Genomic DNA, 16,047 nt, shown 5'->3' on the forward strand with positions numbered 1-16,047 from the left:
CTGTTCTCCTGGTTCTTCCATGCTTAGATCCTCATGGAGCTCTCTCCTGACACCACCACCATGTTTCATTGTAGGAGTGGGATTAGGCAGGTGGTGAGCAGTGCCTGGTCTCCATCAGACATAGTGCTTGAAGTTTCTGCCCAAAGAGTTCAGTTTTTGGCTTGTCAGACCAGACCGTCATATTTTCCCACAGGCTCTCAGAGTTCTTTAAACTGTCGTTATGTCTTTTACTCAAGTGTGGTCTTTGTCTAGCCAGCCACTCTGATTGATGGAGTTCTTCTGATGCTCTGTTAGAAAGTGACCATTGGGTCCCTTGGTCACCTCCCTGACCAAAACTCTTCTTGCCCGGTTACTCGGTTTAGCTGAATTGCCAGCTCTAAGAAGACTCCTGATTGTTTCAGACTTCTTCCATTTCACAATTCTCGAGGCCACTGGGCCTTCTGGGAACACTCAAAGCTTTAGGAAACGGTTTAATCTCCTTACCCTGAGTGATGGCCTCACCACAATATGATCATGGAGGTCTACAGAGAGTTCCTTAGACTTCATAGCTTGAGTTTTTTTCCCCCCGACATACACACAAGTAGATGTGTGCCTTTCTAAGTGATGTCCAGTCAGTTCAGTTGGCCACAGCTGGATTTCAAACAAAGTTGAGAATGACATCATTAATGCCCCAGATGTTCTCTGCTTCATCAAATTGCTGCACACTTGGTGATGATTGTTGAATGTCTTACTCATCTTCCTTTTGTTTTGTTTTCCCCTACAGTTCAAGAGAATGTTGAAACCGGGAGTTGAGTCACCTCTCGGAGATGAGTCGATCGGGCAACCAGGTATCCGAATACATCTCCCAACACCTTTCTAGGTAAGCAGCATTCTCTGCAATACTGTTAACTGTGACCAACTAGGACATATGTGGGCCTTTCGCTGGTGGCTTCTTTAGTTTTACATTTCTTGTTTGTAGAAATTCAAAGCTAATGGTACACATAAGACGAGAAGGTGTTAATCGAATGGGTAGACAGACCTTTCCATAACTAGACAAAAACTAGAAATCATGGTTGTGACATTCATCCCTAGGGATGTTGTGGGGGTGCATCCATCAGTGATGTAACTTAGGATCATCAAGAGTTTCGGGTCTTCCAACATCAGACACCCTCACCCAGCTGACCCGGCCAGGGTTGGTCAAGCCCAGACTTCAGATCGGTCCTTGTGGTCACATCAGTAGCTGATCAGATGCCTGACCACCCAGCAAACATTAGGACTTTTGCACAGTGAGTGCCCTACAAAATCCCCGACAGTCCAGTGTCATGATCTTGAATTTCCAAAGCACACAGACTCTCAAAAATAAAATAATAAAAATCCTCTTAGGTCAAGGGGTTAGTAACGATAAGGATACATGTCAGGTCTTCATAAATAGACTTATCATCAAGAAAATGGTCTGCAACAATGGTACATCAAAGAGCACAAAAGGTAAAGCAGGAGTTGCCTAAAATAGGCACTTCTGTACAAAAATCGAAAACGAGTCAAAATAACAACAGTGCAAAAGGCCGAAATCCATCGAGAAACCCAAAAAGCAAAGCAAAAAATAATAGAGAACTCACCCAAGAGCTCAAGTGCATTCAGTGAACTGCAGTGGACTGTTGGTGTTCCTCAGCCTTTATTGGTCAGAGGACCGTCCCTTGACAGTGATGGGCGGGTGGCCCTGCCTCTTGGGGGACCCCCCACAAGACACATGGAACTTAACAGTAAAGTCTTAGATACAGTGAAAGTGAATGAACAACAATGTTACATAAACATTGAACCAAACAGACATAAATGAGAAACGTGAATCCCAGCCAGGTGGGACACGCTGAATTGAAACATAACACCCACCTCAGTGGGCCTGCAGTCGCGATCGCCAGCCTTGCCTGCTGCTTCTGGTACTTTTTCACATTGCTGCTCATTGGCTTCCTAGAGTTTGACCTCCCCAGGGCGCCGTGAGCTCCACCACAGCCACTTGCTTGGTGTTCTCCGAGAAGAAGATCGTGTCCAGGCTGAGAGTTGTAAGTCTGCTGCTTTGTGGGAACCTTGACTGCTTGCTCAGCTACCAATCGAATGTGTTGCTTAGGGTGTCTGTCCTTCATTGAAGCATTGGGTGGCAATTTTGACGAGTCTTGACAAATCCAAATGACCGAGATTGGAAACTACAATTCTTAAATAAAAAACTGTTGTGCTTTTCATCTTTAAAAGTAACTTTTAAAACTATGGAGAAAATAACTCATATAGGTGCAAAGCATCGAGAAGGAAATCAAAAGACTCTAAACCATGGTAATCCAAAACCAGAAGGGAGCTAAAAACAAATTAAAACTCCCAGAAGTGAGTCCTGGACAGCTGCTATGGTGATCTCGCCAGCCCACGTGTAGCTCTTAGATACTCATGGAGCTCTCAACCTACAGCATTTTGGAGAAGATCTTCAGTTCATTTATAATTTTGATTTCTCCTGCCTGGGCAGGGCTGATGAGAAGCACATTCAGTCCTTAATAGTTGGAAGAGAAGTGCTGGTTAGTTAGATCAGGGTTCTCATGTTCAGGTCGGGGGTGCCACTGACTGTGGCTGTGAGTTTTACAAATAAATGGTTCAGTCTTGATGACCTAACTGTAACTAGGAGGGAGAATCAAAAAGTGAAGACAACCAGTGACTGCGAGCAGATGAATACACTGAAGCTGTTCTATCACGTCTCCACATGGTCTCCCTGTAGGTCGTGTGTACTTCTTGTGTTGTTCCACTAACTTCTTCATTTCTTGGGAGAAGAGGCTTTTGGGTCTGCACCACATCCTTAACCTCATCATCAGTGGTGAACCTGCGACTGTGAAGACCCCTCTTTAAGTGGACCCGAGGATGTGACAGCCACATGGTGTGCCTAGATCAGTTTGCCGTAAGGAGGATATGGAAGACCTTCAAACCACGGCTGGTGCATTGCTTCCCACCGTTGCGGCCATTGCATGGGGACACTGGTGTTGTCATGAGCAGCAAGACATTTCTCTTCTTTTGCTGCAAATTGCAGGTTTCTGTTTCTCTCTGTGCATAGCACAGTATGTCGCATTGGTCACCTGTTGTCCATGTTCCTGAAAATGCATCTGAATAGGACCCCTCATGTCCCAAAAAAACAAAGTCTTTGTGATTTTTCTTGGTGGAGGTTTGCCATTTGAATTCCTTCTTTACTGGAGGAGACGGGGGTTTCCATTGCATGCTTCGTCCCTTGATTTGGACCCACATCTCATCTCTGGTGACAATCTGCTCCAAAAACACTTGGATCTTCTTCCTAACATTTCAGGAATTGGGTCACAACCTCTATGGTGCTGTTTGCTTGTGCAGTTCTCCAAGTTGTTTGGGTAACAGAAGTCATCACTGCACAATGGGCGTTGTGCTTATTCTTAGCTGATATCCAAATGTGCAGCAACAGCAGACCACGCTAAGTCGGTCTGCCTTCTCTGATGAAGGCATTCACCGTCTCGATGCAGGATTGTGTGCACAATGTTGATGGCCAACCAGATGGAGCCTCGTAGATTACTCCGTGTTCTTCCCTCTTTAAACCTTTCTACATATTCAGAAAGCTGGTGAATCTCAGCAGCTTTTACTCCCTCTGGCCAAAGGGGTCTCCCTGTTGTGAGATCCCCACCATCATTTCAGCAGTCCCTGCAGCAGAGCGTCCATGTTCATTAGCTTCAACCTAGACAAACGGCTGCACTGTACGTTGTTCAGACTACCCATAAGGCATTGCAATGTGTTGTGTGGTGTGTCAGCTTCTTCTATCCATTGTGGGTCCTTTTCAAAGAGGCTTTAGTTGTTGGATTTACCTTCACATGTGCTAATATATTTTACATGTAAACAGTTCAGACATTCTGTTTTTTTCCATATCTTTAAATGTTCGTTTTCTTTTATTAGCGGAGTTTGCTCCTTAAACGTATCCAAATGCTGATGATTAGTGATAAGCAGAGCAGACATGGGTGCAAATAACACTAAAATACTAAAGGGAACGGCAAGGCACTTCAGTATAAAAATTCACTTTTGATGTACTTAATAAGAAAAGACTTAAATGACCAGAACATAAAAAAGAGGAAAATCTTAAAAAACAAGAAAATGAACAATAATAATAATAATAATAATAATCCGCATCACCCACCCACATACTTGCTGCATTCCCTTAGAGACCCATTTGTAATTTTCTGGATTGACTCGCAAAAATGGCAGAGATTGGGAAGTAACAATCATGTTTAATAAAGGCAGGGCTGCAGCTCAGGTGGTCCGCAGGACTGAACTTGTGGACCACTTTGCTAAGCCTTTTATTACTAAGTAGCGGAAAAATAAATGCAACATTGAAGTAGCGCCTCTGCTACAACATTCAGTGCCATCTGTGCCCGTGTCTGCATGGCTCATCACTGATTGTCAGTATTTCGGTGCAATTTAAGGAGCAAACGCCACAGAGGTAGGGTTACATTAAAAAGTATATGGAAAAAGAAAGTTAAGTGTTAAAAATGTTGACAAAGAAAACACATTTCTGAATTTCTTTTAAGTGCAAATGTCGTAGAAGAGGACTTTTCTGAATGTCCGATAAGAAGAGACAGCTAAACAATTAGACTGATGAGACGTAAGAGGGACCCCCCCAGATTTGTGAATATGTTTGAGATGAAAAGGTCCCATAAATGTAGATTGATTATCACGTGTGTATCAGTTTATATCTGAACCTTCTGAAGCCCCTCCCATCTACCATGATCAAGCAAGCAGACTGTCCAGACGGCCAGAACGGGGCAGGTGGAGAAGCCTCCTCACTTACTTTATAGAAAAACCAGGGACAGGCAAACCTCGTGGGACCTTAACGTTGTGTTGGAGCCGCTTTGTCACTCGGGGCTGCTCCGCTTCTTTTCCGCTGTGATGTCCAACGTCCAAGCCATCAGCTCGTGGGGTTTGGTTCTCGTAATTAATCACTTTATTCCATAACTACGTCAGTACAAAAGGAATTTGAACACAAATATTCAACAAAACGGGCGACAGTAACTGTTTTGGGACCTTTGACTGTTACTAAGCAGAAGGGACAGCCCCACATCCCACAATGGCTCATGGCGCCTGGGTACTGAACTATAAATCCCCCCCTCGCAGTGTCGGACGTAATCCTGTGTGTTCAAGGCCCGATGAAATCGTCTGCCATTAGGCCACACTGCTCGGCTGAGAGCCAATGAAATTTGTTCTCTGGACTACGATAAATTAGTGGAGCAGAAAAGAAAATGAAACGGCTTGGCCCTCCCGATGGGATTCTGCTTTCAGCACAAACAAACTGTACATTTCTCATCGGGACTATGAAGCACAGTGCGCATTTCTCAAAGGCGCAGCGCTGTCACTAGAATTATACCTCACAAATATGCTAGCGGCCATGTCCCCACGGGCCTCTGCTGTCCCCTATGTAAGCGGTGTGCAGGTCCCAGTGCGCCCTGTGCTTGTACTTTGAATCTCCTGTGGGGGTTTACCGTCGGTACAAATGCACGCTGGACACGTATGTTTCCATAACTGGGACTTCCGGTTTCCAGTCCCTTAATAGCAGGAATGTTAACCGAAGGCCATGGAACAAATTTCTTGAAGTTGATTTGCGAACAGTTGGGAAAGGATGGTTCTTTCAATTCAGTCCCCCCGCTCACCTTACAGTACACCTTGAATCACAAACAATTATATTAAGTGCAAAAAATGGGTTAAAAAGTCCGAATTAGCGCAAGCCGCCCTAATTAGGGGGTCCATGAGAAATGTAACGATTTACCTCATGAGGTAGAAGTACAGAAAAAACAAGAATAGTTGTGTCGGATATTTACAAAATTAATGACCGGTTACGTCACAGGATGTGACCCTACGAGTATCGTGCTGATTTCAACATGTCTCATCCCTCAGTTAGGACAATTCTAATGCTAGTGAACTTGTTAGTGAGCCCCTGAAATGAAGGGATTGTGTTAATAAAATGCTTTAGTTGCCTCACATTTTTATGCAATCGTTTTGTTCACCCGGGCTGAATTAAAGCTGAAAGTCTGCACTTCAACTGCATCGGAGTTGTTTCTTTCAAATTCATTGTGGTAAAGTACAGAACCAAAATGAGAGAAAGGTTGTCTCTGTCCAAATATTTATGGACCTAACTTGTAAATAAAGAAACCTTAAAACTCCTTTGGTACTTTGTGTCCCCAGAAAATCCTTGGGTACCGCTGGTTTGACTTTGTGTCGCTCATGGAGTCCTGAATGAGGCACATGACCTGCATTGCGAGGGGAGTGTCAGTTATGGCACTATGGCCATGTGGCAACCATTACCCCGAGGGTGATCCGGCTTCGTAGGATCCTCATTGTTGGGGACCCGAGTAGTTGGACCAGGCCGAAGGGGGGGGTCACCCACGTAACACTTGGGCTGCGACAGATAGAGGGTCATTTCCAGAGGGTGGGACTGGACCGCGTGTCTGCCTAGGGGGTTACCAACTGGGTATCCTGAGTTGTTTCGTAGTGTTGTGGGTGTGCCAACGCACTGTACCAGTGCCTGCTCCCCAACTTGACTTGACTTGATTAGGTATGTCACATCATAAACTGCCTGATCAAGACCATTGATTGAGAGTCCAGGTCCAGTGGGTTCCTGAGTTTTTGTGTGACAGGCCGAACAACCCCTAAGGATTTAATACATACGAGGGGAGACCTAAAAATGAGTAACTGCCACACACTCAATGCTGTGTGAGCGGGAGGCGTTGTCGTGACCCAGAACCCACTGATCACCACAATTTGGGTCGTTTTTTCTCCACACGGCATCACGTAATCACTTGAGCACTTAAAGGTAAAAACTCTTGCCTGTCTCAAAGCTTCTTCTTTGAAAGCCCCCCGCAGCATAGTGACAGCTTCTGCTGCTGTTTTCCCCAAAAAGGAAATATAACTTGATACAAACACGTTATTCTTTTAAGTCTGCCATCACAAAATCGGCGAACACGGTAACAGAGGCTCAAGAAAAAAAAAAAAATGACACGGACCTTACAGCCATGTGGTGGGCTGGCGCCCTGCCCGGCGTTTGTTTCCTGCCTTGCGCCCTGTGTTGGCTGGGATTGGCGCCAGCAGACCCCCCCGTGACCCTGTAGTTAGGATATAGCGGGTTGGATAATGGATGGATGGATTGGACGGACCTTACAGATCTTTCCCCCAAGGACGCCACTTTACCAAATGATGCAGAGGCAGTCTGGCACACACACCTAGCGGCAAACGTCAGAACTAACGCCCCTCCAGAAAAAAAATTCTTATTAATTTTTGGTCTCCCCTCATAGATAGTCGAGCTCATTTGTAAAGTGCAGTGTTGGAGTGGTTAGTACTGTCTTGAGTGACATATTCACTGTTCACATTGTGTGTGTGGTGTCGCCAGTAGGGGGAGCAGCAGAGCCCCAAACCCCAGACACAAATACACAGACAACTGAGTGGTTCAAATAAAATATTACAGTTTCATGAAAGGACCCTTTTAAAGGCTGCACACGGTACACAATTCTGTTGTTTTTTTCCCATTTCTCTTCCACTCCTCCCCAGCCATGTATTGTCTTTCTCCTCACCTAACTTCAACTATAGGAAGTGATCCCTCATTATGCAAGTTAGGGGCACCTCTTCTTTGTATTCCTTTGAGCAATCGAACAGGCGTGGGGTACCAACAGACTGCCTGTTCCCCGAGGGTCTTCCACTCTTCTTAGTAGTTTTTCTTCCCATTTTTCTCAGGATGACGGTCACTTTTTAAAATAACACAGGTGGATACGTCTGATGGGTTTGTGCTATAACAATACAGTTTAAAACACAGGCTCCTGCCAAACAGACAGCCAGAAATCCTGCCGACTACGTCAGTTGTGTGGGGTTGGGGGCTTCTAAAAGTCACAACGGTCCCAGGTTTAAGTAAAGTTTTTTATTTTCACAATCCACAGTTCTGTTCTTTCTTTTCTTTCCTTTCCTCCTCTACTCTCCCAGGCGCGAGTGTTGTCCATCTCTTCTCCCAACTCCAAGTTCCCTGGGTGAGACAGGGTGGTTCCTTTAATGTTGGACCTGGGAGTCCTGCCAGTGCCACAGCATTACACCCAGGAAGCACTTCAGGGTCAGACGGAGCCTCCTTAAACTGAAGAAATCCTCTACCAGCCGGTCTTCCTAGCAGCACCCATGGGCACCAGCAGGGCCGCCCATCAGGACTACAGCTCCCATGTTGCCCTGCTCGTATACAAATGGCAGCTGCCGTCTATTGTTTTGGGGAATACATGGCCCTGGAATGCAGATTTCCTCTGCCCATCTATTATTATGGCCTCCCAGCCAGGAAGGTGCCAGCTACCCAACCAAGCCACGATGCCCGTCCGTTCATGACCTTCCTGGCTGGGGTGACAGTGGATTTGCAAATCCCCTCCATGCCTGCATGGGTTCTTCCTCTGCCAACACGTATTTCACTCCTAAAGGCATCTTTTTAGCTTAGCTGTACGTTCTACATTGGCAGGAGGGTACACTGAAAAGGATTGGCACACCCTTCAGAGTCTGGCAGAGTGACATTGAATTGCATTGAGGGAGTCTGTGAATGTTATATTATTTTTAGGTTATCATTTTGTTATTTTTATGTTTTTTTTTACTACCAGCTAGTATCCATACCAGCTCATATTGCACCCTACACACCGACTCCATTTTTTCACTTGACATTATTGATGTAGGTATCTCTGTTTTCTTCCTGAGTGTTGTTTAGAAAAATCTACATTTTAGTTACCATATTTTAGATACACTGATTTAAAAATAATGCAGGGCAGTTCTGAAAACCCAGACCCTGTAACAAGTCATTGAGTTACAAAGCATATGAAATTAAATCGGGTGTTTATAGCGCCCCATGTTCTTCTCCCATGGAAGCACAGGAGATGACAGAAAGTCAGTAGTGCAGCTTTAAAGACCACCTGGACCACGTGGCCCACATTCCTCCTGCACTTCTCTGATAGCACAACTCATTTTTACCATTCGGGGACGCCTCGGTCACAATTAAATCACCACACAGAGCTGCCAGTAAGGAAAAGCTTCAAGCCAAGGAGCGCGTTTGACAATAAGCACAGAGAAATTGTATTCCTTAATGCACAGGGATTCCGGCATGTTCAGTCCAACCATTGACGTCAGTTTGGTGAACCGCAAGCCCTCAAACAAATTTTAGGAAAAATGAAGACTCGGCACGAGCAGCTTGTTTTGTCACCTGGAAGCTGGCCTGACTCCAGGAGCACAAAGTGAAAATTGATCAGTCGGTGCGCCACGCCATGAAGATGCCTCCTCTAGGGAGTCTAATCTGTGAGAGATTTCATTCAATATGGACTGATAAATTCTGGGATTCATTTTTATAACATTTTTATATGCAGAAGTGCCTGTATTTACTGTATAGAGATTTACATTTACATCATTTAGCAGACGCTCTTATCCAGAGCGACTTACAACAGTGCTTAGTAGTCTAAGAGATGTGTGCATACTGTATAATACATAATTGTATTAGTCTTGTTGCATTGCACATTAAATGCTTTTCAATGTACTGCAATATCTACAGCATTTTAACAAATGTTTGTGATGCGTCATCTGTTGGAATGACCACTGGACAGACACACAAACACAGACACTTGCCCTTTTATTAAGGTGGATTTGGGGTGGGATTCGTAATTCGCTAATTTTAGGGTGCACCATCTATTGGAATGAGACATGCAGTGCATTTGATTACTACAGATGTTTGTGATGCGTCATCTGTTGGAATGACCGAGACGTAACCACTGGACAGACACACAAACACTTGCCCTTTTATTAAGGTGGATTTGGGGTGGGATTCGTAATTCGTTAATTTTAGGGTGCACCATCTATTGGAATGAGACATGCAGTGTATTTTATTATTACAGATGTTTGTGATGCGTCATCTGTTGGAATGACAGAGAAGTATTAACTGGACAGATACACAGACACTTATCCTTTTAATAAGGTGGATTTGCTGTGGGATTCATAAAAGCAGTGCTAATGCTTGTGATGGCACCATCTGTTGGAATGATAAATGCAAGGTATTTTACTACTACAGATGTTTATGATGCGTCATCTGTTGGAATGACAGAGACATAACAACCAGAAAGAAAAAGAAGATGCACAGACACATATCCTTCTATTGAAGTGATTTAGTTTTTGGTTTCATTAATGCAGTGCTGCTGTTTGCGATGCACCATCTGTTAGATTGATACGAGACATAGGCACCAGACAGGACACACAGATACACTGACACTTGTCCTTTTATTAAGGTCATAGATGACACAGGTTGCCTGGCATCCTGGCTGGGGTGGATGGCACCTTACCTGGCTGGGAGGCCACGGGTGGACGGGCATCCTAACTGGGTTGCTTAGTGGTACCTTTCCCTGTCAGGATGCAGTTAAAATGTTTGAACAGAAGGAGACTGCATCCCGGGGCCACATGTTCCCCAGTATTCTGGATGGTGGCATAACTCTGGCATGGTTCCTGTTTGGACACCCGCAGGGCTGCATATGAGTCTTAGCTTTTTTGGGGTCCATTGTTGTTTCCGGAGGCCGACTCCTTTCTCACCAAGTGTTTATGGGTGGTAAGCTTGTTGCAGCGGAAGCACTACCGGGCTCAGGGTGAAAAGGTCTGCTCTGCCACTCCTTTGGATTCGGAGATGGGATGAAGTGGACAATGCCGGCTGGACAAGAGTGGAGGAGGAGGAGGAGAAAAGGGATAAAGAATATTGTGGAAAAAAAAAAAGCCTGTAAAAAGATCCTTTGCTCTCTTGTTTGAACCTGGGACTTTTGCCAGCATTGTTATGTGTGGTGTTTGGGGGGGGGGCTCACAGTCTACTACATACTCACCATCCCCCCCCCCCATATTGTTGACTCTATCAAAGTGTGACGAGGTAGCCCAGAGGATGGCCCTGCTTCTTTCTTGCTTAATCCCATGCCCGGCACTTGACCGTACAGAGTTTGCATGTTCACCCTGTGGGTTCTCTTCTGGGTGCTTCAGATTTCCTGCCACGGCCGAGGCTCATTTGAATACTGAAGTGAGCTGTAAAAATACAAACCGGGGGGGAAAGCTTCTCACAGTCAGTCGAGCAAACTGAGGTAGAGAGTGAAGAGGAAAAGCTGCAGAAGCACCGTGGTTCTCTCGTCCGGCAACTCCAGCATACGGCAGGCCTATGAGAGGCTTACTGACGGCCAGAGGTATGGAGATGAAGGTGGGGCGTAAAGTGAAGCGCTCGGGGTGCGAGTCAGCCAGGAGCATGATGGGTAAAGTCGGTAAAGTGTGACCGCCTGCTAGGTCTTCCATTCTGCAACATGAGCTTTTTACTGCTGACTTTGGTTTACTTTATTTGAGGATTTTGTTTTATTTTAAGAAGGTGCTGTGGCCTTGTGGAGGCCTTTGGTCCAAAGGAACTAAACCTGCTTGTGCCTCAACTGTTTAAAATCAAATGCATTGATTTCACTTTGAATTGAGCTCCTTTCTGAGGTTTTATTGCGAGATGTACGAACAGCAAGGAAGCCAGCGTGCCGAACACAGAAAGCCATTACGGGCAACGCAGGCACAGGAACGTGCAGGAGCACAGGCATCTGTCACTTTAAGACACCCACTAGGTCGGGGGTCCTGGGGGGGGTCCACAGGGGCTGCAGGTTTTCATTCCAATCAGTATTGTCCCGCTGTATTTTAAATATGGCTGGAATGACAAATAAATGTGAACTTGAACTTTTGGAATTCGAAGCCAAGCCTGGCAGATAATGAAACTTGCTATTTAATGACATGGCTTGTTAGTGCATTCGCTCTTCCTGGACAGATCTTTATCTCCATGCTGATTGTTCATTTTCTGAGGATGTTCAGAACAGATTTGCACCTCTTGCTCTTTCCCTTCTCTCTCTCTCCCATTTATTTCATAGCATTGTATTAACACAGACGTTCCTGATGCACAGGTTTAAATGGAAGCACCTTAGCTGAAGAGCTGCTGGTTCCTTTGCCATTTGCACCTCACTGTTGACTTAAGAAAACTAAAACAGGCAATTAAGGGTTCAGAATCATAACAAACAAGTTAGCTAAAACTAAGCCCATAAAAACATATGGCTTTAGAAATAAACCTGCTGTGCTAATCGTGTAAGATGGGTTGAAATCTAAATACCGGATTTACGCGTGTACCATGTGCACATTTTTTCCCGAAAATTAGCATTAAAAAATCAGGTGCGCATCGTACACGAGGGAATTTTTTTCTGTAATGTTTACTTCTTCTGCTTGGGTTCTCTCACTCACTCACTCACTCTCTCTCTCTCTCTCGTTCACTTGCACGCGTGTTCTCTCTCTTTCTCTCTCTCTCTCTCTCTCGTGCTCTCTTGCTCCCTTGTGCTCTCTCTCTCTCTGTATCTCTCACTCTCGCTCTCTCTGTCTCTCTCTTTCTCTCTCTCTCTCTCTCTCTCTCGCTCTGTCTGTCTCTTTCTCTGTCTCTGTCGCTCTCTCTCTCTGTATCTCTCTCTCTCTCTCTCTCTCTCTCTCTCTCTCTCACTCTCTCGCGCTCTCTCTCTTTTTCTCTCACTCTCTTTCTTGTGCTCTCTCTAGCGCTCACTCTCTTTCTCTCTCTCGTGGAAAAGAAAAACTTTCGTCATGCAACAAAAACAGAAGGGCATTTCATGGAAAACGTGCCCTAAACTCTTCCTATACAATCACAACGTGCGTTGTACACGGGGCAAAAATTTTTTTCTCTTTTTTTTCAATTTTCTTTGTATAAATTAAGGTGCATGTGATACACAAGTAAATACGGTAATCAATGCAGACCTCGGCATTAATGTTTGCAGTGCATCGTGCAATGCGTCTGTCTCTTTCCTATGCCATTGGGGATGGGATTCTGTAAAAACAGTGCTAATGTTTGTGATGTGCCATCTGTTGGAATGACCAATGTAATGCACGTGTCTTTTTTATGTGCCATTTGGAATGGGATTCGTAAAAGCAGTGGAAAGGCTTATGATGTGCCATCTGTTGGAATGACAAAGACATAGCGACTGGATGGAGACACAGACACTTATCCTTTCATTATATTACTAGCTGTGCTACCCATGTAAGACGGGTTGAAATCTAAATAATCCATGCAGACCTCCACTTTAACGTTTGCAGTGCACCATGCAATGTGTCTGTCTCTCTCTGTTACACTGTGTGCCATTTGGGATGGGATTCATAAAAGCAGTGCTAATGTTTGTGATGTGCCATCTGTTGGAATGACAAATTCAATCCATTTCATGTGCCATCTGACAGAGACACTGCAAGCGGACTGACACATAGACACTTATCCTATTATTAAGGGGGTTGAATGGGGTCTATTTAAGAGACTGGTTAAAGCGAAAACCTCTAGGACTGAGGTGGAGTACCTACCCCTCTATATTAGGCTAAGTACGCCTTTCTGAATGTCAGTGACTCTCCATAGTTCAGCCCACCTGTCCAGAGGTACTTGAGAGGTTTTTCCAGTAGTAACCTGCTCGTTGTCTCACTTGTGTAATCCTTCTGTGATTGGCTAAAATAAGAACCCGTTTGTTTGAACCATACAGATTCATGGTGTGTGAGGAGTGAGACAGCAGCTAAACTTCATGTCTTCTGTGATCCTACTTTCAGATAAGCAAAATGAAGTGGAGATCCCCTCCCCAACTCAGAAGGAGCGCGAGAAGAAGAAGAAGCAGCCCATGTGTCAGATCAGTGGGGTGAAGAAACTGATGCACAGCTCCAGTCTGACCAACTCCAGTATCCCACGCTTTGGGGTGAAGACTGACCAGGAGGAGAACCTTGCCAGGGTATGTCAGCTGCCTATTTAATGTCAGAAATGTTCATATTTTTTAAGTTTTAAAATGCTGCATGAGAACGAGTGTCAAGTGAGAAAGACAGCAGTCTTGTAGTGCACAGCCCAGGACCACCCAAACTAGAGAACCGGAGTCAGAGGATTCAAGGCAGCAAGGCGCAGGAAACTGCAGCCCCCCTTGTCTGTATTGTACCTCATAATGAAAAGTAAAGGAGTTGCTCTTTTCAATTAAGAATCCTGGGATGAAGTGGCCATTATTGGCAAAAAAGATTTGTTGCTCCCATACACAAACACTATTTAATTTAGTGGAACGCTAATTATGTTACAAGTCTGCACTCCAGCCTCTCTGTCCATCAGTCTCGATTTTATGTAACACCATTCAAGCTGTGTCAGATCAAGACTCGCTCTTCAAGCTCAGTTCACATGTTTTGGTGAAAAAAAGTCCAGCTAATTAGGACACACTTTACATTTGTTGGGTTTTATACAAAAGCAGATGAAGCCTGACCTCCACATCACACTTGGCATTTCTCAAGGTGTGGTTTAGGCCCTTGGACAGCCACACTGGAGCGCAGCCAGGCAAGCAGTTTACTCCTCACCACAAGCACTTCAGAAGAGGACCATCCACCTGACGCTAAGCATGTGCAGGCCCTGCCAGTAATCGGATGGGAGACCAACCAGGGGAAGCTTGGGTTGGTACTGGAAGAGGTGTTGGTGAGGCCAGCAGGGGGCGCTTACCCTGTGGTCTGAATGTGGATCCCAATGCTCCAGGGAACTGATGGGGACACAGTGCTGGAAAAATGGCGCTGTCCCTCAGATGAGACGCAAAACTGACATCCTGACTGTCTGTGGTCATCAATGATCGCTGGACACCCTTTGAAACGAGCAGGGTGTATCCTGATGTCCTGGCTAAATTGTCCACCATGGCCTCCTGGTCATTCTGGTCCCCCTGATCATCCCCTGTCTCTGACTGGCCATCTCTCTCTCACCGCTTCACCACCTAAGAGCTAATGTGTGGTGAGCGTACTGGTGCAAAAATGGCTGCCATCGTCATCCACGTGGGTGTGCGGCAGATTAGTGGTGGCTGAAGTGACTCCACACTTACTAAAGCACTTTGAGTGTTAAGAAAAGCGCTATATAAATATCAAAAATTATTATTATTATTGTTTGGAGTTTTTTAGACTTGACCAATGCCACAGGCAAATAAAAAGTGAGCCATTATGGAAATTTTCAAATAAGAAGGATTGATAGGAATGAATGTTGCTGTAATTGTGGAGCAGTGGTGTCTGTGTCTGTGTGTGTGTGTGTGTGTGTGTGTGTGTGTGTGTGAGTGTGTGTGTGTAGGTTTTACAAAGTAGTTGGTCAGTGAGCACTGAAGATATGATCAGTAGATTGTGAAAGGCACTTAGATAGATAGATAGATAGATAGATATGAAAGGTACTAAATAATAGTGTGATATTTACCCGGACACCACCAGTCGCAGACCACATCTTTATACAAAACAGGTTTCTGCTCTTCTCCATACAACTCAACTCAGTCCCACACAACACACTGCGCCTCTAGCCCCAGTCACCTTTCTCTTGGGCCTTCTCTCTCCTCGTCCCTGGGCCACCTGTCCTCTTTCTCCAGGAGCTTCGTCCTGCTCCTGCTCCCGACTCCAGCTCTCTGATTGGAGGGAGGCGGCCCCATTTATCCTCACCCAGATAAGCTCCATGTGCTCTACCTGACGTCACGTCCTGGTGTGGCGGAAGCGTCAGGAGAGCACATGGAAGCACTCCGGGTGACCCTGGAAGGATCGTCCTCCATGGGTGTGGCGGAAGTAAATAAGTCCTGGGCTCCATGAGGCTCGGGGCGCCCCCTGGCGGTGGATACAGGCCTCCACGGACTTGAGCCTCCCTGCTCCCCTTCCGTGGCCCTCTTCTGCTCCAGGGCGGTTGCCCTCTCGTGGCCCGGAGGACAAAAATGCCACCACTTGGTCCCTTCAGGTGTCCCGGCCGGGTCTGACCCCCAGCCAATAGATAGATATAGATGTGAAAGGCACTATGTAGCAGTTAGGTAGATCAGGCATTATATAATAGATATTGTGACAGTTTGGGGGAGCTCTCGCTCCCTTGAACCCTCGGACACCACGTCAGACACCAGGTAAAAGTCCAAAGATGAATATTTATTATAATAATAAAGTGCACAAAGCACCTCCACTCCACAATACTCAATAAACAAATCACAATAACCA

At 45.4% G+C, this 16,047-nt stretch overlaps 1 protein-coding gene across 1 annotated transcript in view; it reads left to right on the forward strand.

The window, feature by feature from the left end:
- The window catches only part of LOC114667772 (phosphodiesterase 4A, cAMP-specific), a 649,415-nt gene that overhangs the window by 611,488 nt on the left and 21,880 nt on the right, over positions 1-16,047 (forward strand). Inside the window, 4 exon segments of the mRNA XM_028823210.2 lie at positions 764-778; positions 780-845; positions 847-859; positions 13,636-13,811. Coding sequence (XP_028679043.1) covers positions 764-778; positions 780-845; positions 847-859; positions 13,636-13,811 — 270 coding nt within the window.

The sequence above is a fragment of the Erpetoichthys calabaricus genome, chromosome 17, assembly GCF_900747795.2.
Source record: "Erpetoichthys calabaricus chromosome 17, fErpCal1.3, whole genome shotgun sequence".
NCBI classification, from domain to species: domain Eukaryota; kingdom Metazoa; phylum Chordata; class Cladistia; order Polypteriformes; family Polypteridae; genus Erpetoichthys; species Erpetoichthys calabaricus.